This window comes from Ambystoma mexicanum, chromosome 13 (assembly GCF_040938575.1).
Source record: "Ambystoma mexicanum isolate Mex_15411 chromosome 13, UKY_AmexF1_1, whole genome shotgun sequence".
Taxonomy (NCBI): domain Eukaryota; kingdom Metazoa; phylum Chordata; class Amphibia; order Caudata; family Ambystomatidae; genus Ambystoma; species Ambystoma mexicanum.
This window is the reverse complement of record NC_090938.1, coordinates 257,738,256-257,761,218: the sequence shown is the minus strand read 5'-3', so window position 1 is coordinate 257,761,218 and position 22,963 is coordinate 257,738,256. Positions and strand designations below refer to the sequence as shown.

Genomic DNA, 22,963 nt, shown 5'->3' with positions numbered 1-22,963 from the left:
GGATTGAGCCCTAGGACTCAGGTCTTGTGATCAACTAAGAGAGACTTTTCCCAGAGGGGGAACTAAAATCAAATAAGAAAGGGTAAGAAATGGCTCAATTCGTTAGTTAACAGGATATAATATAAGTCCTACTTATCCTCCCCCTCTTTCTGTAACAGATACAATCTATTTACATCTCTTCTTTTTAGATTTTTTTTTCTATTTTGATTGATTCACAGAGAATTGCACGAGGTGTATGGCAAAGGTTCATTTTGTTTTATTGTTGTGGGGAACCTTTACAAATTAGTTCACAGCAATAATGAGAGTCACCATTTGTACTATGTAATGAGGAACTAAAGAGGATGTTACTTAACAATGCACTCAAAATTGTATTTGGTTTTGTTTTACTTTTCATGCACATAAACAGCCCAGATTTGAAAAAGGCGCTAGATACACGCCGAAACACGTGTCGTCCAACAAGGGCTAAATGACAAGTCAATAAATCAAGAAAAATTATTTTTCAAGAAAACTGGCTTTTGTGACTTCTTGCTACGTGTTAAAATTGCCGCAAAGAGGTGCAGGCACAAACTGACTTTTTGTCACAATAAATGTTGTTATTCTGCAAACCACGCAAGTTTCTGTCCTTATTCCCAAACCGACTTGTGACAAGAAATGCCCAAATTGGGACTCAACAGTGAACACAGTGACACCTACATTTGAGATGCAGCAATGAGTGATAAAACACCCACATTTGAGGCACCCCTGTTCCCCCTATGCTCCGTGTGCTCCGCAATCCATTCGTTCTGAATTTAGGACACCTCTCTTTTCCCTTTTTCATCTAAGGCCCTCTATCTGTGGTTCAATTAAGTCTGGCCCATTTCTCTTCCCTGTTTACGGTTTGACCCTCTATGGGGGTGGGTGCACCTGGGCCTTCTTCCATTCAGATGCCTCTCTGCTTCCCTGTACTTCACTCCGACCTACTCCCCAGTCCTTTTCAGTTGTGTGTTCATTTCATGTGGCGTGGGTGTTGTTCATTCATTTTCATCATGTTCTGAGTTAAAGAGCCAGGTTTTCTGAATTTTAGATGGTTCTTCGTGGTTTGTATTTCTCTTGGGAGGGTGTTCCAAAGTTTTATGGCTAGGCAAGAGAATGCTGATCCACCAACTGTTTTCCTTGTGCATGGTTTGGTTTCCGGTCGGATGGCGTCGCTAGATAGGAGTGTTTTAGTTGGCTGGTAGATGGTAATTTCCTTTTGTATGAATTCAGCTCCTAGACCCTGGATTGCTCTGTGTGTTATGCACATTGTTTTGACAGTGATTCGTTTTTTGACTGGTAGCCAATGTAGCATCTTTAGCGCCGTAGTTATGTGGTCCCTTCGTGAGAGTTTGAGGATAAGTCCGGCTGCTGTGTTCTGTATATGTTGCAGTTCCTTCAGTAGGTAATCGGGCATCCTGAGGTATAAGCTGTTGGCGTAGACTATCCTGCTTCTTTGAGCCTTGCAGGAGGGAGCGGCTTGACCGTGGGCCTGCCCTAGATCTCCCAGATCCAGCACGTAGGAGCAGCGTCGGGCCCGGTGCCTTTAACTGAATTATTTTATTTTGTTTTGTTTGCGCTTCGAGCGCGTGTTGCTCCCACACCCCTCCCCCTGCAGTCACTTCCTCACTCCCTCTCCCTTCCGCCCTCCAGCCAGAACGATTGGTTGTCCTCCTGGTCATAGCTGACCATCCCGGGGCAGCCCTCTGCCCGGCAACCCCTGCGGCTAATGGCACCTAGGCAAAGGGCAGCTCCCATCTGGCGGCTCCAGCCTGTGTCCGCAGGGGAAGCCAGTGGCCAGCCGTCCCCCACAGCCAGTTAGGAAGGTCAAGAGTGGCCCGGGTAGGGTTGAGAACCTCCACCACCCTGCAATTTTCTCCTCTCCTTCAGTCAACTCTCAATTGTGGGTGTTTCTTTCTCCTTGTGAAAATTGCACTGTGTTAGAACAAAACAATGGCATTGTGAAACATAGGCCTTTTCCCCACTATTCAGGACTCTCAAACTTGGGTGCGTTTTGCTCCTGTTTTAATATTGCACTGTGAAAGTATTTTAAAAAGTTGCATTGTGAAACCTAGGCCTTTTTCCCACTATTCAGGTCAACCTTTCTCTTCCGCTTGACGTTCTAGTCTGCTCCCTCTCTGTCCTTTCCCAGTGTTATCCCCTTCCCACTCCCTCCCTCTCTCTTTCTACCTATTCTATGGCGCTCTCTGTCTCTCCTATCTTTTCTAACTGCTTCTCTATCGACTATCCTGCTCTCCTCACTAAATCTGGTAGGAAGAAGTTTAAAAAGGACATCCTGGTCTCCAACCCAGGCCTCCCTATTGATGACTCCTATACCAGTGCCTCCTCCAGGTAAACTTTCACCGACATCCTCTTTGTTGTTCCCTCACAAGACCTATGGACTCTTCATATGGTCTCTGTACTCTCTCCTTTCTCTTCTTCTCCCATTAATGGTGGTACCCGTTGGGAGGCCCTCCTGACCTCCTTCCTTCCTTGAAGATCATCATTAATGTTTGTGAATGGCACCGTCTTGGTCCAAGGGCCTCGGGCCAACCTTCTCCTCTTCGATAGACACTTCCTCCGTCTCATCAATTTCCTTCTGCTGTCTCCTCTCCCACCTCCACGGCCTCCTCGCCTGCTCCCTCCTCCTTGGCTACCTTGCCCTCTTCTGCCCCCACTCGGGCTTCCTCTACACCTCCGCAGGGCATACCTCTGATTTGTACCCCTCATAGGAAGTCTTTCAAGGACGGCAACCTTCTCCACATTGCCACTCTTAACTCTTGCTCCGCTGTCAAACACTCCTCTGACATCTGTCGCCTTCTGGAGGAACTTGACCTCAATGTCCTCGGTCTCACCGAGACATGGTTCACGGCCAGCTATGTCAGGTGCTTTGACACTCTCCTCCCTGACGGCTACAAGATCCTTTCTGAGCCCAGGTCCAACCGTTCCGGAGGGTGTGTAGCCCTCATCTTCTCCAAGTGGATTCATGCCTCTGTCATTCCTACGCAGGCCTACTCCTCTTTCGAATGCCTCGTCTGCAGGCTCTCTCTCTCTCCTAGCCATTCCCTTACTGTGGCTACTATCTATCGGCCACCTGGTCCGATCTCCTCCTTCCTCTCCGAGCTGGCAGAACTCTCCTCCCTCCTGGTCTCAACCACTCAACCCCTCCTTCTTGGAGACTTCAACATCCACCTGGATGCTTCCTGTCCCTCCTCTGGACTCTTTCGCGACCTTTGCAACTCACTCTCACTCACTATTCTCCCCTCTGGCCCGACTCACTCTGCAGGGCATCTGGATGTTCGGATCTCCTCAGACCTTCCCCTTTCTATCCCTCTCGCCACTCTCACCACTACTCTCTCCTGGAGTGATCACTTTCTCCTTTCCTCCCATCTCACCCTCTCTACCCCCCAGGCCAAGCCAACTCCAGCACTGACACCCACCTTCTCGGTCATCCGCCCCATGAAGCGTGTGTCAGTTGAGGCATTCGCCACCACCTTCTCACGTCCTCCCACCCCTTTGGCTGACTCACACCCTGACACAGAACTCTCCATGCTATCTCTGATACTCTCAATGTTCTTGCCCTTGTCATGAGGATCCGCCTGAAGCCCAAAGCCAAGTGCAATTCTTGGTATGACTCAGACCTTGTCTCCCTTAAACGTAAGTGCATGGTGGCTGAGAGGAAATGGTGTGCTTCTGGTACATACTCTGACAAACTGGCCTGCCGCCTGCTCCAAAGGCAATATCGTCTCTCCGTCCGCACCAAGAAGAGAGATCTCATCCAAGCACGCGTCTCTGGGGCATCCAACAACTCGGCTGAACTCTTTAAAATCTGCAAGGAACTGGCCAATCCTGCCGCAGTCTCTGCCTCCCCTCTCCCTTCCCAAGCCTTCTGCACGGCTCTGGCTGCTCACTTCATCTCTAAAACTCAGGACATCCTGTCCTCTCTCTCCTCCTCTCCCCTACCTCCCTCTGCGACCTGCTCCTCCTCTCGCCCTTCTTCAGCTACCTCTCGTCCCTCCTTCTCTGCCTTTCCCCCGTTCTCCCCTGACAAGGTTTCCAGACAAGTCTGATCTATGAAAGTCTCGTCAAAACAGGTTCTCCCCTGCTCCTCCAAAACCATCAAGGACCACATTGACTCCCTGGGGCCTGCCTTGGCCAACTTCTGCAACCATTCCTTTGCCACTGGAGACTTCCCTTCCCCCCTGAAGCACTTCCTTGTGCACCCTCTTCTTAAGAAACCTTCTGCCGACCCGTCTTGCCCGGCCAACTATCTCCCAATCTCCATCACTCCTTTCCTTGGCAAACTCCTGGAAAAGCTGGCCATCTCTTAGCTTAATCTCCACACTGAATCTGTTGGCTGCCTCCATGACCATCAGTCTGACTTCAGAGCTGCCAGAAGCATGGAAACTGCTCTCCTGACCATCTGTGAAGACCTGCTCTCCAAACTTGACTCCAACACCCCCTGTGTCCTCCTCTTACTTGATCTCTCTTCTGCCTTTGATAAGGTCAACCATGCCATCCTGCTCAATCGTCTGTGATAACCTGGGCATCACTGGTCAGGCCCTGGCGTGGCTGACTTCTTTCCTCTCTGATCGACCCTCCCAGGTTCAACTTGGGTCCTTCCTATCCTCTATCTCTATCTCTACCTGTGGTGTTCCCCAGGGGTCTAACCGCTCTCCCTGGCTGTTCAACTAATACCTGGCACTTCTTGGCCACTGCATTGCGCTCTGCCCCAACTTCCAGTGCTATGCGGATGACACTCGGCTCATTTTCAGACTACCCTCAGCCACCTCTTCTCCCTCTCTCATCTCTGTCTGTCTGTCCGCCGTCCAGGAGTGGTGTGCTGCCAATGATCTCTGCCTTAATCCCAGTAAGGCTGAGATTCTCCTCATCGGCACCCCGAGTCCCTTCTTTTCTGTCACGTTCCGGCCAGCCTCTCTTGGCCCTCTTCCTGCTCCCACCTGTGAGGCTAAAAACCTTGGGGTCATCTTCAACTCCACACTCTCCTTCTCTCCTCATATCTCTGACGTCTCTAAGAAGTCACGCTACAAGCTGCACCTCCTCAGAGGTATTCTTCCTTTCCTCTTCTTCCCCCAAAAGCTCACTGTCTCCAGAGCTCTGGTTCTCTCTAGACTAGACTATTACAACAGCCTTTTTCTAAATCTGCCTGCCTCTACTCTCCGCCCTCTGCAACTTATCCAGAACAGGACTGCAAGACTGCCCTTGGCCTCAAGCCCATGGATCGTATCTCTGCAGGACTGAAATCTCTGCACTGGCTCCCCATGGCTGCGAGTATTAAGTTCAAAACCCTCTGCATTGTCCACAAGGCCTTCTGGGGCCGGGAGCCACAATACCTTCAACTCTCTCTGGCCAACCCCTGCTTTGTTTGCCGCAGCCAGCTCGCTAACCCTAAAAGCCCCAAAGAATGCCAAACTGAAAGCCGCTCTGAAGAGGTTGGTCTCATAACCTCCTTTGCAAACGACCATCGCCTTGCTCATACGACCATGGCCTTGCTCATAATGCCTGCCAGATGTAGGAAAGTGATGGCCCACCTGAGATCTGTCTCCCTTCCATCCTCCCCCAGCTCCTCGTGGCTGCCTTTGTGACCTCGCTCTTAGTGGGGTTGGCTTCTCCTCTGGTCCTGGTGAAGAAAGCCACTGCTGATAAGGAGGTGTGCAAATAGACCACTCACCCGGTGTAGGCTCTAGTTATAGGGGCCATGTTTACGGCTCCACCTCCAATTTCCTGCCTGTGCCTCAATTTTGAGGCGGCAGGTCGGGCGGGGTGCCCTCGCCCCCTCCGCTCTGTTATGCCTTGGCGCTGCTAGCCCCTACGGGGCGCGCCGTGGGCTACTCTTTTGTGCGTTAAATAGGATGTTGCTGCCAAAAAAAAGGTCCTCTCAGAGAGAAAATGTCTTGTTGAAAGAAATCTTGCCTGGAAATTGCATTGTTTTTTCCCTGTCTGCTTTTGAAGACAGAATGTTCAGAGAGCAGTCAATACCAGTAGATATTGACTGCACTCTAAACATTCTTATTGGTTGAGAGTGGGTCAATAACTATCTCCATGTGCTAATAACCGTTATATACACTCGCATAGTATTCCTTTTCTCTTGGAGCCCAATGTAACCTATAGTAACTATTTCACCTGTGCTTTGTTACAGGTTTATTTGCTCTTAATCCATTGGCTCTAATTACCATTTGATTTTCTGATAAACTTTGCTCCTCTGAATGGTAAACTTTGCTCCTCTGAATGGTGGAGCCTTAATATATTGTATTATTTCATGAGGTCTCTTCCAAAACTGCATATGACCCCTTTTAATCCAATATTTCAATTTTGTTGGCAACTTGTGTAATTTGTGTCAATTTTCCAAGTAATTTGTTGGAGTGGTCAGGGAAACTCTTTAGCTACTTAGCTGATCCATAAAATATACGTTTACAATTTTTATGCCATCATGAGCCATGGATTTAATATCATTCGATACCAGTTTTTTAAATTAATTTGGGTGAATTGTCTTTCTTCGTCTTATTCGTTTCGTCGAGAATATGTGTACATACATGTGTTATTCAATATTTGTGCAGATATTTTCTGGGGCAGTTGGTCGCCTCGCATAGAATAGCAGAAAGAACAATTAAACCGTTGTTTGAAGCAAACCAATTTTATTAAACCGATCCAGCAACAGCACTATTCTGGAGGGTAGGATTTTAAGTCCTCCCTACGCATGTTCAGAAAGGAGACACTATTCTCAGCTGTACTCCTATCACTGGTCTGGAAATGTTTCGTGATATATTTTTCCACGGAGCGGCTCAGAAACAGGAGTTTCAGGATTTTACACTGATCATCTTTATTACGTTTTGTTGCGGGAACTTTGCGCGCTTTACTGAGGTTAATCAGCAGGCCGTGGACGTGCTTGCACTGGGCATGTTGTAGTAACTAGTGTCTCATGGTCTGGGCATCTGAAATGAGAAAAAAAGGGCAGACTCCCCATCCTTCACATTTTACATTCCACCTTGCGTTCATTATTTTTCTGACCGAGTCTTCAGAGCACTTCTTACGAGGAAACGCCCATTACAATCAGAGGGAAATGACCTGGCAGGAATCAACGAAGGTCAGTAATATCTTTATTTGGGTTACATCTTTCCCAGCGACGTGATGGTTGATTTTTGTTTTTTTATTTGGAGCTTTGTGCGGCGTTCCCTGTAAGAACAGTATCTTAAGCGGGGTGGGGGAAGGGGAGTCGGTGTGGGCGGCACTGGGGGGAAGGGGAGACAAAGGTGGATGCTCATAGAAGTTAGATATTGAAGTAATTATGTATGGAGTAAGTCTGTGTGAATTGCAAGTGTACATTCTTTAAAAATTATCGTCATGGAGGCATTTATTTTTATATAATGTATATAGAGCTTAAAACACAGTGATGCATTGTGAGGAATTGCCATCTGGGAAGGGTGTAAAAGACCAGGCTTTTATGATTGCGTCACATCTAGTCGGGATTATGAATATTAGCATGTACCAATGGAATTCTTAACTTTAGCTTGTGTCGCATCTAGATAGAAATGTGAATGTTAGCTTGCACCACTTAGATGGAATTCTTAACTTTAGCGTGCGTTGCATCTAGATAGAAATGTGAATGTTAGCATGTGCCACACTTGGATGCAACTGTGAATGATGGTAAGTGCAACACTTGATTGGAATCGTGATCACTAGCCTGCCTCACATCTAGACAGAATATTGAAAATTAGCAACGATGGAATAGTGAATGATAGCAAACATCAGACATAGACATAACTGCAAAGACAGCAATGCCAACTAACCAATCCACTAACAATGTCATCCCTCTGCATAAACTTCTCAAACTCTAACCAAACACAACCACAAGCCTAAAACACAGCAATCCGCACTAACTTCACTACTCTGCAACAACAAAACAAACCCCACATAGACTTGCACAACAGCACACAACGACTACCGACCGTGAAACACCCCAAGCCCAGCCGACGGACACACCGGGCTGAGGCTGCCATCAGCACATCACTGCTCTCTTGCACTTTTCCAGCTTATTCCCACTAACTCACCCCCCACTCCCTCTTTCAGAGCCCCCAGAGCGCCAGGGGACCACTCCGGTGGTGTTAGTGCGCGGTACAAATATCCTTTAACATTAACACAATGATGTGGGTATTTCCATCTCTCAAAAGGGTAATTTGCCTATCAGGCTACCCTTTCATAAGCTTCATGCCAAAAGCATAGTGTTCACAGGAGCCCTGTGTTTCATTGCATCGAACCGGTCCAACTGGCGTCGAACCGAGTTCATTGCATCCCTAACCTACAAGACCCTCTGGAGCTGCCTTTGGCACTCTCCAAGTTCTTAACTGCACGTTTGAACCTGTTCAACGGGGCAACACACTGGCTGAGCGCATCGTTGCCTCGGTTCAAACTACAAGCTCTTTGTAGCATCTGTCGCCTTTAAACCGCTGCAAAGCCCGTCCGCCTCTTCGCTGCTGGTCGAATTGATCATGGTGGATCCTTGAACCCCGATCATCGGATGCCACATTGAACTGCCCAAACTGAACTTACCCATCCAGTCCCCAGTTCACCGTCTACTCGACCGTCAAACCAAACATTGTGGCCCTCACGATCCACAACTCCTCGAGTGCCTCATTGGACGGTCTCGCTGACCAATGCATCCATTCACTAGCCTCGTCAAACTAACCGGCGTGCTGACTCTGGTGGCCCTCATAACCTGTTCATCCCCAAGCATTGTCTTCAAACTGCAACAAGTTCTGGTCGACCCCTGCTCGATACTGCACCTCACCTAGGACGCTGCAACCAATGTGCTCAAACAGCCTCAAACTGCACAAACGGCACCAGCTGGGTTCACCATTGTCTACTCGCCACAAAGGTACTATTGACCCATAACTGCCCCCTTTGTTCATTCTGGGTCCTAGAGACTGGTTAGGTCACTTGTGCACCTTTTTCCCAAAACATACCCTTTTGCAAAGTACATTGCGGTCGTTAACATTAACTTTTCACCCCCGTATTCTTACCCAGAGTGCTGCCTTCTTTCTTTTCTGCATATTTCTGTTCTTTCCACAGGGGTTGATTTTTGTACAGTTTTTTTTTCTTTTTTAGTTTTCTTGCAGATGGTGTGTTTAAAGTATATCTATTTTAATAGACCCTTGATTGGACATTTCCTTTATTCTGGGCTGTGACACTGCTGTTTCGGTCACTACTGAATCACATTCACACCCCTCTTGAGGGAAAAGCCTTCCCTCGTCCCACATTGCCACATAAGGCAAAGGATGTATATTTCTGACTCTGCCCGTTTTCTTTTATGATTGAGATCACTGTTGGTTTGGAGAAGTGTAAGGGCTGAGAATATGTGGTTTATTCATTAGTCACCTCTATACTCCTAAGTGCAAAATTAATTTAGTCAAATAAATGGAGTGTGCAGGCTGACACCATGGGTGTCTTAGCTTCAGTAAGGCTCAGACGTTCATTGAACAGGTGTCTTTAAGTGTTTGAAAAAAATCTAAATAACAATTGCATTACACATTTCAACAAAGGTGATTAAAAACAGTGTGAATGAAGCGGTCAACACCAAAATCTACAACTATGTGGCACATGTGAAAATGCAAGTACAGAAAATATCAAGGCATAGATGTCCATAGTGTAGGTACCATAAAGGGCCACTGTGGCGGATTGCCATCAGGTAAGGTTGTAGAATCCCTGGCCTTGAATCAATCGATAACATTAATCGGGTAAATGCATCTCAGGAAAGAAAATCTGCTAATCAGATCATTTTTTCTTTATAAGCTTCATGCCAAAAGCATAGTGTACACCTGTGCTCTGCTAATTCAGTATCCTGATCAGCAGTGCCTGCTCTCTACTGGCACAAAGCAGGTTAAGGGGACACAGGTTCAGTGACAGCCAAGTCATTGCAGCACTGGGCCTGCATTTAAGATGTGCATGCCTGTTCCCAAAATTACATAACTGAAAGTTACTCTCCTAATGGCAGCCAGACCCAAGTTTGAGGTATGGTGGCTAGTGGCAGCCATACCCAAGTGTAAGGTATGGTGGCTAGTGTCTCTCATAATTATCTAAACCACATTATTATTATTATTATTATTATTATTAATATCAATTTGATATCACACGTCTCAGCCCAGCTCAGCTGCAGAAGGATTATATGTATTCCCCTCAGCAGGGTGTGTCTGCTGCTTCCAGCAAGGCATTAACCCTTGGGGCTGCCTCTCTTTGATATTTTGTAAGCCACTCCACAGGAAGCTGTCCTGGGAACAGGAATTAAAGGGCACACCATTCACAAAAGGACTAGCCTCACACCAGGGTGCTGCACACAAAAAGGGCCTTTGATGCTATTGACGAGGGGAGAGTGTAGACTGAGGGAGCTCAGACCAGCTGGAGGAAGGTGCCACTATTTTGTTTTTCCTCTTTATTTCTCTTACTACCTGTCCACTCCACTACCTTTAACACAAAGCACTTTGGGTGTGATGTCAGAAGGCAAAGTGCAATTGTTCCAAGAACAGGGATTGGACCCTTAAAGTAGTCCAATAACCTGTCAACGTTTGCCTTGAAAATAAGGGGCCTCACACCTTTCTTTAGATCATCTTTTGTACTCCCAACACTATAAGAAGATTTCAGTGGTCCTCAGTTGGGAGAGTTGACTTTCCAGAGCCCTCCACCACTGAGGTGAATGCTGATTGTCCAAGGCTGAGGCAAGCTCTGTTCCCTACCCAACCCCAGGGCTCGTGGGGGGCAGGGCTGAGACCTTCTGCTGGATCAAGATCTACATCCCTGCTAGTTCTACTACTGTTGAAGTTGTCACCAGCCTCCCTTAGGTTGAGAGCCCTAGAAAAAGAACTAGACTTGTCCTTGAGACCACTGAGAGGGACTCTCAGCACACGAGAGCCATGACGGGCAAGATTCCTGCATTTTCTTCTGTCAAACCGCTGGGAGCCATGGTTCGAACTTGATCGACTGCATTGAACTGGAGCTTCCATTGGCACTACCCAGTCTTCGAATGGCTGTACCCTACGTCCATGCCGCTGCATTGAACCGTCTAATTCAAATGGGTTATACAGTCACCAGCATCTTCACCATAACAGCGACCCTGGTGGCCCTCCTGGCTAGCACTTCCTCGAGTGCCTCATCAAACTGATCGACTCACAGTGCATCCAGTCAACAGCATATTCACTGTCTGACCATCAAACTGATCCTGGTGGTCCTCATGAGTTGCCCTTCAAAGCATTGCTTCTAACTGCAACAAACCTCAGCTCGACCCATGCTCGACACCGCTTCTGGTATAGAAGAATGTTACCGCCAACCTCGAGCCGCATCAAACCGCCCAAATAGCACCTAGAAGCCTGGTTACCCAGTGCTTTAAGTGGGCCGGGGCCTGCCGGGGCCGGGCCCCGGCAGTCTCCATAAAGTGGGGCTGAGCCGGGGCCCAGCCGGGGCCCCCCGTCCCACACAACATTGGCCGGATGCATTATCCCGCCGCGGCCGCAGCCGCGACGGGAGATGCGCCCGTCAGTATGTCGGCCAAGCTGACAGAAGTGCCAGCCAGCCACAGCGACGCTGAGGCTGGCGGCACTTCTGTCAGTTAGTGTAACTCCCTCTGATAACCCCTCATCAGGGTCATCAGAGGAAGTTACTGTCCCTTTGTTTTCCCTCCCCAGGTCACTGACCCCCGCGGGCTCCGTGATCTAATATGCAGATTAAATCACGGAGCCCGCGGGTTCGCAGAGGGTGAAAGACGCCTCGGGCTCAGTGATCTATGTGCTCTGAGCAGATAAATCACAGAGCCCGAGGTGCCTTTCTCCGTCGGCAAAGCTTTATAAAAGATGCCTTGAATTGTGTACGTTTCAAGCCATCTTTTATAAAGGTAGAAATATTTCTATGTTTATAAAAGACGGCTTGAAACGTGCACAATTCAAGGCATCTTTTATAAAGCTTTGTCGACGGACAAAGCCACCTTGCGGTTTGTTTTGTCCGTCATCAACGCTTTATAAAAGATGCCTTGACTTGTTTACGTGTCAAGCCATCTTTTAGAAACATAGAAACATGTAACAAATATCTATGTTTATAAAAGGTGGCTTGAAAAGTACACAAACCATAGTAAGGTAAGCACACAAGTGTGCGTAACTTACTATGGTTTGTGCACTTTTCAAGCCACCTTTTATAAACATAGAAATATGTAACATTGCTATGTTTATAAAATATGGCTTGAAAAGTACACACACCATAGTAGTACGCATACAAACATATAAATGCTCACATACATTTATATATTTGTTTGCGCACCTTACTATGATTTGTGCACTTTTAGGCCACGCCCACAATGAAAGCCACGCCCCCAAACAAGGCCCCCCCCTCAATTTCTTACCCCACTTAAAGCACTGTGGTTACCCTTTGTCGGCCAAGAACTAAAAAAGCTACTATTGATTCGTAACTGCCCCTGCGATCAATTAGTTGGGCCCTAGAGACTGGCTAGCTCACCATTTATCTCCTTTACACCCATACATTTGCTTTTTACAATCATTGTGGTTAATTATCACCTTTTCTCAATCTGCTACTCTACCCAGATTGCTGCATTTTCTATTCTTGCATATTTTCTGTACTTTCCACAGGGGTGGGTTTTGTACAATTTCTTCTATTTATTTATTCTTGTAGATAGTGTGTTTAATTAATTAAAGCACATATATTTTTAGAGAACCTTGATTGGGCATTTTATACTTCGCTGTTTGGGTTGCTACATATTCACTCTTGAGATTTTAGCCTTCCCTCTGCCCACGTTTCCACACAAGTCAAAGGAGATATATCTTTTAACTGTGTCTGTTTTACCTTTTTATGATTGGGATTACGGTTGGTTTGTGGGGGCGAGTAGGTGGTTTAGTCGCTCCTCACCCCACTACTCCAGATAAGATTTGGAAGTGTGAGTATTTTACTCCCAGTGTTTTAAAGTTGGGAGTAAAGTTATTTTTTATGGAGTAAAAGTAAAAGTCCAGTACCCAATGGGAGTATTTTATATGCAGGTACAAATGTTTTAACTGGAAAATGGAAATGTTTTTGTAATCATTCTCTGTACATAGTTATTATTCATGCACATCATAAGATACAGGTTTACTTCTTCCCATCAGGCCGTAATAATAGTCGTTTTTCTGTGGTAGTACATGCCCTACTGGTCCAAACATATCCATGGAGCTTTGTGAGTGAAAGCTATTTTCTGTTGGGAGTATTTTTCCTCCTCGTTTTTATTCTTTGGGAGTATTTGCCTTTTTTTGGGAGTAAAAGTGGCCGATGAACCCCTTATCTGTAAGGCTGCCTCACCCCTATACTCCTGCAGAGCAGAAGTAATTTTGTCATAGCCGCCCAAAAATGAGCATTGAGAAAGAGGACACGAGGCATCCGAGCAACGAGAAACGGGGAGATGCACGCCAGACATTAGTGAGTACAAGTGATTAAAAAATAAAGCGGAGTACAGTGTATAAATCATGGGGACGCATGGATTATAAGTGGAGAGTTCACAGGGATTTAGGGCTCGTTGTGGAGGGAGCTAATGGACTAATAGGTAATATGGAGAGAGAGCGAGAATGAGGACTCATTGAAAATGAGCAGTGGAAGAATGCAGACAAATGCATTATATGGTGACAGATCTCTAGGACTCAAGGATATGAGTGGGAGAAGTCTTGGACTCATGGACTATATGTAATGTTGCCTCCAAGCAATACCATAGAATCCTTTTCAAACAGTCACTGGGAAAGCAGATCCATACAAGAACTAAGAAAACAAAACATCTTTGGCAGCTCAGACTTTCTTGTTGCACATCCAAGTTTTCGCCTAGTGCAGATTCACCGCTTTAAAGGCCACTAACAATGTTAGGATGACTTTAGTGAATTGTGTAGTGAAAGGATTTCACAGGTGTTAGCTGGAAAGAAACATTTATATGTGTACTGTAAAATATTACAAGAATGTATTCATTCAGGTCAGAATGAAAGCATATCCCATTGTAATTGCGCAAAGGATTGTGTGCATCAAAATTGAGAACAGATCCACGCCCTGGTATCCGAGGTCCCTGATTTTCTCTGGATTGCATAATATTCATGCAGCTGGCTCACATTTCACAGTGATTGTACATCAACTAGTGTTATGGGTTAGGCTGAAATTAATTTCAATATTAGAGCGGTGGTGCTTGTGAGTGTATGTTCATTTGGGAGGGGTTTGGAAAGCAGTGAGTAGAATTACATTGTTAACAGGCATAAATGGTTTCCTCCCAAACATTAAAACCCTTCCACTTACTTATTGTCCATGTATAAACAGATGAAATCAAACATGCCTTCATGGATCACACACATCCTGTTCTGGACCTAGCCCAGAAAAGAGTGCTTGGTGCATGAGAAAGGTGGACAAATCGATGTGGGAAAAAACCAGGAACTACATACTGTTTGCTTGCTTCAGAATTTGGATGAGAGTCGCTGCTCACAGGCATTTTCTCTGTCTGACCATGGATCGGAGGGAGGAAGACTGGCTTCAGAGACCACAAACCCTAAGAGAGCAATGAGATCAAAGCAAAGCTGCCCTTGGGACCATTAGTAGGAGCTGCAGGATGCTGTTCACTTCTTCGCAGAATATGTCAGGTGCTAAGGGAAGAAATCGGGACAAGTGACAAGGAGGACGGATATAGGCTCCAGTAATGAAAGTAGCGTAGACAATGCGTTTGTTTCTTTTGTGCTATTTTCAGAAATGCTCAGGTCACATTATTCAAAAAGGTGAGCGGAGCATTTCAGAAGGTGCTGGACAATTGTGCACTGATGCCCTGGCCAGCTTTTGTGCATATGCTCACAACACTAATGTATGACATGCTCCTAGCAACCACATGGCTGCTGGGAGCGATTGCTACCGGGAATGGCTGTTAAAGAGCCCGTCTCGGTGAAATGACTGAGGGAAAAAATTGCATTTCCAAGCCCATTCGAGGGATAGAAATGCTAGTGTAACTGCAACGGTTTAAGCCACATCTGTCACACTTCAAAAACAAATCATGACAGGGTCAGAAATTACTCTGTCGTGATCTGCGCCTCCCCCCGTGTACTGTTCTGAACAGGCACTGGGGGAGGAACCTTGTTTTTGAGCATTTTAAAGCGAATCCCGTTTGTAACTTCATTGTGCGGTTTAAACTGCCCAGAAACACTCCCTTCCTTGTGCATTCAGATGCTGTTTGTGAATTGCACTGCCACTTTTTGAGACTGAGTGTCCAAGGCAGAGACGACCTCTGTCCCCTAACCATCCCCAGAGGCCATTGGGGTTGAACTGCTGTTGGGACAAGACTTACCTCTCCACCAGCCACAATGGTACCCATGACTTCAGTGTTGAGGATCATCTGCAGTTGTTGGTCAGCCTCCCCTGTGTGTGGGAGTTTGAACACATGGACTAAAATGTATCCTTGAGTCCAAGGATGGGGACTCGCAGCAACCAAGGGTCAAGGCATCCAGAATCTCTCTGCTTTTGCCATCAAACCAATTTGAACCATAAAACAATCCGGATCAACTGCATCTAACCCTCAGGGCCCTCTGGAGCTGGTTTTGGCTGCTTTTGGCACTAACCCGCTTTTTGAAATGCTAAACTGTGCATTCAAACATGATCGCCGTCACACCATGCTAGCCAAGAGCGTTGTTGTTATGGCTCGTCCACCTTCAACTGCCTCTTTGAACTGCCAACATCTTCGTTGATGATCTTTGACAGTCGACCAGTCCCTGGAGGATCCTTTGAACTGCCACCATCGAACACAGCACAAGCGCTGCTTAACTCAACCAGCGCATCCAGTAACCAGCCTCTTTGCCATCAAACTGACCCTGGGGGCCCTCACAATCCGCACTTCTTTGAGCATATCCTTCAAACAACATGAGTGCTCAACAGGGCTCTCCGTCTAGAACAATGCGACTGCTGTATCCGAACCGCTGAATTGCATGTTCAAATCTGTTCACCACCACACAATGCTAGTTGAGCGCGTTGATGCCTCGGGTCAAATTGCATCTGCAGCATTGGATCTGCCGCTCAACCCACCAGCATCTTCGCTGACTATCTCCATCATGAGTCAAACCTCCCGAGGACCTACCCTCAAACGCTGAATGAAACCGCTTAAACCAGAGTTCACATCCAGTATGCAGCTTCGTCGACTTCAAATCAGCCGTCAAACTGACCCTCACAATCTGAAGCCCCTCGACCGATTCATCAAACCAATCCAGTAAGAACTACTCATCCAGTCACCAGGCTCTTCACATGCGAACCAACTGTGGAACCGATCATGTTCAACCCTTGCTCGACCCATTGCCTATCTTGAACAACGTGACCACTGCCCTCTAACTTCATCGAACTGCATAGGCAGTTCTAAGAAGTCTAGTTCACAGTCAAACCATCAAGAACCTTAGAAGGTATTATTGACTACTAATTGCCCTCTTAGTCCACTTTTGGTTCCTAGAAACGTGCAGGTCACTGTTAATCCCTTTATGCACTCAAACATATCCTTTTGCACACCTTGTGGTTTTTACTTGCACCACTGCTTCATGACTCAGGGCACTATTTTCAACTTGGCGCAGTGTAGGTGCTAAACAGCACGATTCACTGCACCAAAAGAGGACGCCCAGGCTCCACTACTGTTCTCAAGTGGGCCTGGGCGTCCTCGTAGAGCACGACAGTGATCTGTGTGGATTGCGCCTGTTTTTAGTTGTAACAGGCGCAATCCAATCTCGGTAGCATTTTTGTAAAATAACAACATATTCGTTATTTTACAAAAATGCTGCAGAGAACACAGATGAACACGTTCCTATACACCAAAGTGAGCAGCTTCAACACTGCAGGATGTTGAAACTGCTTACTTTGGTGTATAGGAAAGTGTTCATATACACTTGTATGGTGTATATGAACACTTTCATTTACACCAAAGCGAGCAGCTTCAATGTAATGTTGAAGCTGTTTGCTTTGGTGTACATGAAAGTGTCCATATACAACACACGGGTGTATATGAACCCTTTCATTTACATCAAACAAGGCTTCTTGTGGCACTCTTCCAGTTTAACTGCACCAAAAGGATACCGTATATGTGCACTAGTTTAGCGCACATATTAAACTGGCGGAGTGCCACAAGAATAGGCTCCCAAAACGCCAGTTTACGAATGTGGCTGTTGCTAGGTTGGCTTCCAACCCATCCCAGCAACTGCCACATGTATTCCAAAAGTGGCGCATTTCTTCCAACCTCGGAGGAATGCGCCACCTTCAGAATAGGTCTTAAGTACCGAAAAGGTTGTTAAGCCTTTTAACGTCCTTTTCGGTACTTAACACCTGGATGAGAATAGTACAAATTCTGTGCTCTTTCCTCAGTGGTGGATTTTTATAGTATTTTTTCCCATTTCATTATTTTTTTCAGAGGGTGCATTTCATTAAAATATATCTATTTTTATGGAACTTTGATTGGACATTCCCTTTATTTTGGATTGTTGTACTATTGCTGTTTGGGTTTATACAGAATACCATTCACACCTCTCTTGAGAGTATAGCCTTCCCTTAGCCCATGTTACCACAAAAGGCGAAGGAGTTATATCACTTAATGGTGCCTGTTTTACCTTTGATGGGATCACTCTTGCTTTGTAGCAGTTTGAGGACGGAGTAGGCTCTTTAAGCACTTATCACCCCTTTACTCCTGTAGAGCAGAAGTAATTTCATCATAAGGGGATTTTAAATTATGTGCTAATATTGTGTCATAGATTCCTTTGCATGCCAGGGCTTCAATTTAAGCTCTTTGAAATATACAGTGTACTGCTACTTTGTAATATGCCATTTCTCCTCCCTTATCTTAGCACAAATTCCAAAGATGGGGTTGAGCTATTGGCATGTAGAATTGTGTTAATCCTCCTTTCCATAGCACCCAGGAGCAAAATGTAAAATGTGGGGACTGGGTGGAATATGCCCCAAGGTTCCTGTGTAGTCTTAAACCAGTCATAAGCATGCCATGGTCTTGCTCCAGCTCAAATAAAATAAATGATAATGCAATGGAGGTGTTTTACAAAGATATTATGTCTCCCAGTCGCTCTAAAAGAAATAAGAATTTAATTGGAACATTCGCCTTAATCAAATTAAGCCTCCCAGTGACCGATATTGGCAGGTTCTTGCATTTGACAAAATTCTTACCCGTCTCCGGCAGTAATTTTTTAAAGTTAATTCTCAACTTATGTGTGTTGCCTAAATAAAGTTTATACAGAGTTGTAGACCTAAGATAGCTTGTTGCCAATCATACTGTGGCAACTGATTTAAAAAGGTGGATGGCTAAGATCTATATTAGGGGATTGATTACAAGATTGGATAAGCCAAATAAAAATATCTCCCCAAACAAAGCAAACGGGATTGTTCTCTCCTCAAAGTTAATTCTCAATTTTTGTGCAGTGCTTATATGGAGTTGTACATGTAAGGTAACTGTAACAGATCTGAGTATTTTGTCCCATCTCCCCTAGGGGTAGACCTTTCCCATGGGACCAGGGATCTGCATCCACAGAACAATAATCCCCCTGTGGTGGTGCACTGATGACCATCCCCAGAGAATTCTGTATTCCCGCCAATCACCTAGCCCTAGAACCCCTGGCTACAACCCTAGGAACAATCCCTTCGCATATATGCTCATAAATTGTAGTCACCCTACCATTCCCCTAGAAAGTACTGGGACAAGGAAGAATAGGAGTTACCCAAGTGAAGATCCATTTCCCAGTACTGTGACGAAGAAGAACCCCAGTGACTCTCAAGGGAGTCATAATATCAGTACTGTGATGAGGGAAACGGGTAGAGGCATGAGGATTACCTGTAAGAACCACATACAGCAGTCTAGACTTTCCACAAGTCCTATTGGCCAAAGCCAGTATAAAAGGGAAGACAGGCTCAGGAAGTATGAGAGAAGCCCTCCCTGGGGGAGCAAGAATCAGGTGTTGCAAGAGAAGAGGATGTGGACCGCTGTTCCATCCAGAGAGAGGGGAAATGGTGAACCCCAATAGCCTGTGGGGAACTGAGGGAGGCTGGAGGGACCCCGAAGACCAATGTGCCTTCCAGAGATGGGGGTGGGCGGGGTGGGGAACCAGCAGTGGGCAAGAAACGGAGGGAAGCTGGAGCTTCTCACTAGGGGAACCATAGGGAGAGTCGTCCTCTGAACAGCAGGAGCCATGCAGGAAGATTGTTGAGTCGCTGTACACCCCACTGGAAGCCCAAACCTTACTGGAGCCTCCCAGTGGGAGGCCGCTGCCCGGGAACCACTGGTACCGCCAAGAAGGAAACAAACGGGTACACTGGTTGCCCGGGTGATCTGCGAGGTCCAGGGCAGCATCAGAGTGAGCCCAGAAACTGGTGGGAGAGGGTCTGGGACCCTAAAACAAAGAAGAGACAGTTTTATACTTGGCAGGAGTGTGAACCAAGCATATTCAACGCGAAGGTGCAAGTCTGGGACCCGCACACAAGAGAAAAAGGGTCTGGGACCATGAAGAAAATAAGAGGTTGTTGTATATTTGGCAGGAAAGTGAACCAAACGTATACAACAAAACCGTACGAGTCTGTGACTCGCACCTAAAAGCAAGAGGGTCTGGGACCCTGAAGCAAATGAGAGGGAGTTGGGTCCTTGGCAGTGAAGCAAACCAAGCCGTATAAAGTATTGCTTGTCTGGCACCTGCACCCACTTGAGAGGATAAGGATAAGAGGGTCAAGAACCCTAGGACTAATAAGGAAAAAGAAATCCTATAATTGGTAGCAGAGCATAACAATTTGGTAGGATAAAGGAACTGTGCAGACAAGCAACAGGTCCTAGTGAGATATATAGGGAACGGAGCACAACCCTAGCATTGGAATCTTTGTATTTTGGAACATTATTTTGCGTCACTTTATTACCAGTGAGACTGGGAACCTTTTGGTTGTTTGAGAGCACAAAGTTTCTAATTAAATTATTTTTATTTTTTAACTGTTAATTTATAACGCGCTTAATACCAGCAAGTGGTTTCTAAGCGCAGGATTGGGATTCATACCTGTGTTGCACCTAGTTGTCTTGCTTCCAAGACAAACGCGTTGCCCCCAAGCTATCCTTCCTCCCTTTTAAGAAAAGGCCATCCCTGCACATTTATGCTAGTGTTAGGGACAGTAGTAGGTTTTTGGACATGACAATGGCTGACTTTTTGTTTCAGACTTCCTGACAATTTCACTAGTTTCCTTTGAGGCAGGTGAACCCCCTCCTAGCTTTAGGGATAGAGAGGCATTTTTCCAACCCTCTTATTATTAATAAAGTCTTTATCCAAAATAATTCCAACATTGTGTCCAAGCCTTACTTCTGCTCCCTTACATAGCTTGTTGCCAACAACATTGTGAAAACTGAACAAAAAGGTTGTTGGCCAAGATCTATCTTAGGGGATTGATTACAAGATTGGACAACTCAAATATAAATAGCATCTCCCCAAACAAAATCGAGAATAGTATTTTTCTCTCCTCAGTTTAGTTGATTCCTTTCATACTCAAAAACCTTCTCTTGTCCAATGTCTCTTCTGTGCAGTGTGGCTATAGAGGCCTTCCACGCCTCAAAATCAAGTGTCCCTGTAAACGCGATTGTCTCCTCTCCTTCTGGCATTGCAGGCTTTAGGGTGACCCAAAACCTTTTGATTGGTCTGAGCCAGTTTCAGGCTTTCCGCAGTCCTGTGCCCTATGACTCACTAAATTATAAAGTCTTGTGAACAGATGAGTCAGGTGACAAAACTGGCAGGGAGATCTTGAGCGGGGAGAAAGGTCCCTGCAGTCTGATCAGGCCTGGGCTTTCCCACATCCACCTCTCTAGCCTCAGATTAATCTCCCTGACCATGGCTCTGTCCTTCTTCCACCACCTGGTCCTGTGCCATATCATGCCCACTTGTACTAACTAGGTTTTTGTCCTATCTCTCTTCATCGGCCACCTGAAAGTCTTATCTCTACCTTCCTATCACATACTGGTGCTATCTCTCCAGTCTCCTTAGTACCCCCTTGCTACTTTTAATTCTGCCTTCTCCTTGTGGTGTTCTTTGTTTCACCTCTGCTGTCTCTGTCTAGCCCACTGATGTCACTTCCACGTTTTGATACTATGCTATCTTCTTTCCCCTTGGTTCTCACCCCCCCCCCCTGCACAGTGGGTAACCTCTTGACTTCTACTCTCCTCTTCTAATAGTATCCGTCCATGCTTCTCTTTGTCTTCATCCCTTCTACTAATCATTCAGCTCTCACCACTTATTTCTGCTCTCACGCTCTCAGCTGTTACAACCTCCTTCTTGGTTAGCACTTATGCCAGTCTTCTCTCACCCCCTGATGTCACCACCCCCTCTTTGGCTATCTAAAGCTTCTGTCGTCTCTTACAATCTGATGCTACTTGTGAGGTAATAGTAGTAAGACTCTGACACAAAGATGACATGTTTTGGGGTATATACTTTTATTGATTAAGAAAGAGAGGCCTTTTTCCCAACCCATCTTTAAAGCTAAGTGGGATGTCCCTGTCACAAAAGAAATAGTGAAAACAGTCAGGATGTCCAAAAGTATAAAGTCTGTGCAAGTCGTGTCCCCAAAATCTAACTCTGTCCCTCACACTATAAATTAACAAAATGGTGCAAGGGTGATCTCATTCTAAAGAAAATAGTGTTCATCAAGGCAATGCAAATTGTCTCAGCCAGGTGAGCTTTCAAGGGATTCAAGAAAATATTGTTCCAATGCTATGGTGTTGTACTTTTCCCCTAGACTTCAAAAGGACAAACGTCTTACCAATTTCTTCTCATACAAAACACACAGGATTCTCCAAAAAGTACAATACGTTCTCAGTACTAGGGTTTTAAGCCTCTTTGTTTCCAGCCTTCTATTTCGGTGCAACGCCCGGACTCGCAATAATTGAGAGGTCCTGGTGTACTCTCCTTCTAAGACCCAGTTATGCCATATAGTGGGCCTCATTACGACCCCGGCAGTAGCCGTGCTGGTAGAAACAGCACGGCGGCCGCCGGAGTCGTGTTTTTTTCCGGTGCCTGGCTTTGGGGAATTACTGGGGCATTACAGCCCCGGCAGTCCCAGACGCCAGATGCCGGAAGAAGTAACTTCCCATTCCCTTGAGTCCTATAAGACTCAATGGGAGTGGGGAGGTCGGAAGCACCGGCACTGTGTGCAACAGTGCCGGTGCTTCCATCAAAGCCTGCGGGCTGGTTCCGTTGGGACGGCACCCACCTGCAGAGCTCAACGTGTGAAAGTCCGGTAACAACAGTGCCGGTAGATTACCATTGTTACCGGACTGGCACACTCGTAATGAGGCCCATTGTCTGTCTTGTATAGAGCTACAGTGCCTGTTATTCCTGGTTATCTTTGGGGTCCTAGACCCTTTTATCCTTCGTCTCTATTTTGGGTGCGGGTCCCAGACATTGGGTTCCTTTTGTTTAACCTCTGGCCAAAAGTACCATTCCTTATTTCCAATCTTGCTTTCATGTCTCCGACTCCCTTATATTTTCTACTTCATATGGGTGCGGGTCCCAAACTTGTAATTGTCTGCAATAGCCTGGTTCACTCTCCTGCCAAGTTAAGTTTTCACTTGTTGTGCATTCTTTTGTTATGCATTTATTAATGACTGGGGTACCTACCCGACTGCTTCTCTGTATTTCTCTTAGTGTTTCAGTCCAAAATATTCTCTGACTCTTGTTTGGTTGTTTCTGTGCTTCGCCAGACCACCTGTCATTTCCCACCAGCCTGTGTACCGTTGTGTTTGGTTTGTGTTTTCTGGGCGGCAGAATTCCATCTCGAGGCTGTGGGATCCTTTGGAGTTGCTCTCAGTTCGGTGGTTCTTCCACAGCATCCTGCATCTTTCTTGCAGTCTTCTCTTGCGTCAGCGTTACTGTGGACGCGGCAAGATGCCCCTGTGTATACACGGGACGCA

At 46.2% G+C, this 22,963-nt stretch overlaps 1 protein-coding gene across 5 annotated transcripts in view; it reads left to right on the top strand.

Moving 5' to 3' along the window:
* The window catches only part of LOC138521162 (zinc finger protein 510-like), a 392,105-nt gene that overhangs the window by 73,819 nt on the left and 295,323 nt on the right, over positions 1–22,963 (top strand). Inside the window, exon 1 of one of the 5 annotated variants that reach the window (XM_069633748.1) lies at positions 6,927–7,117. The exons of 3 other annotated variants lie outside the window; for them this stretch is intronic. In XM_069633748.1, the coding sequence (XP_069489849.1) occupies positions 6,953–7,117 (165 nt within the window). In that variant the 5' untranslated portion in view covers positions 6,927–6,952. Of the gene's footprint in view, positions 1–6,926; positions 7,118–22,963 lie in introns of those variants that run through there. One more of the 5 variants, XM_069633747.1, reaches the window with a different exon arrangement.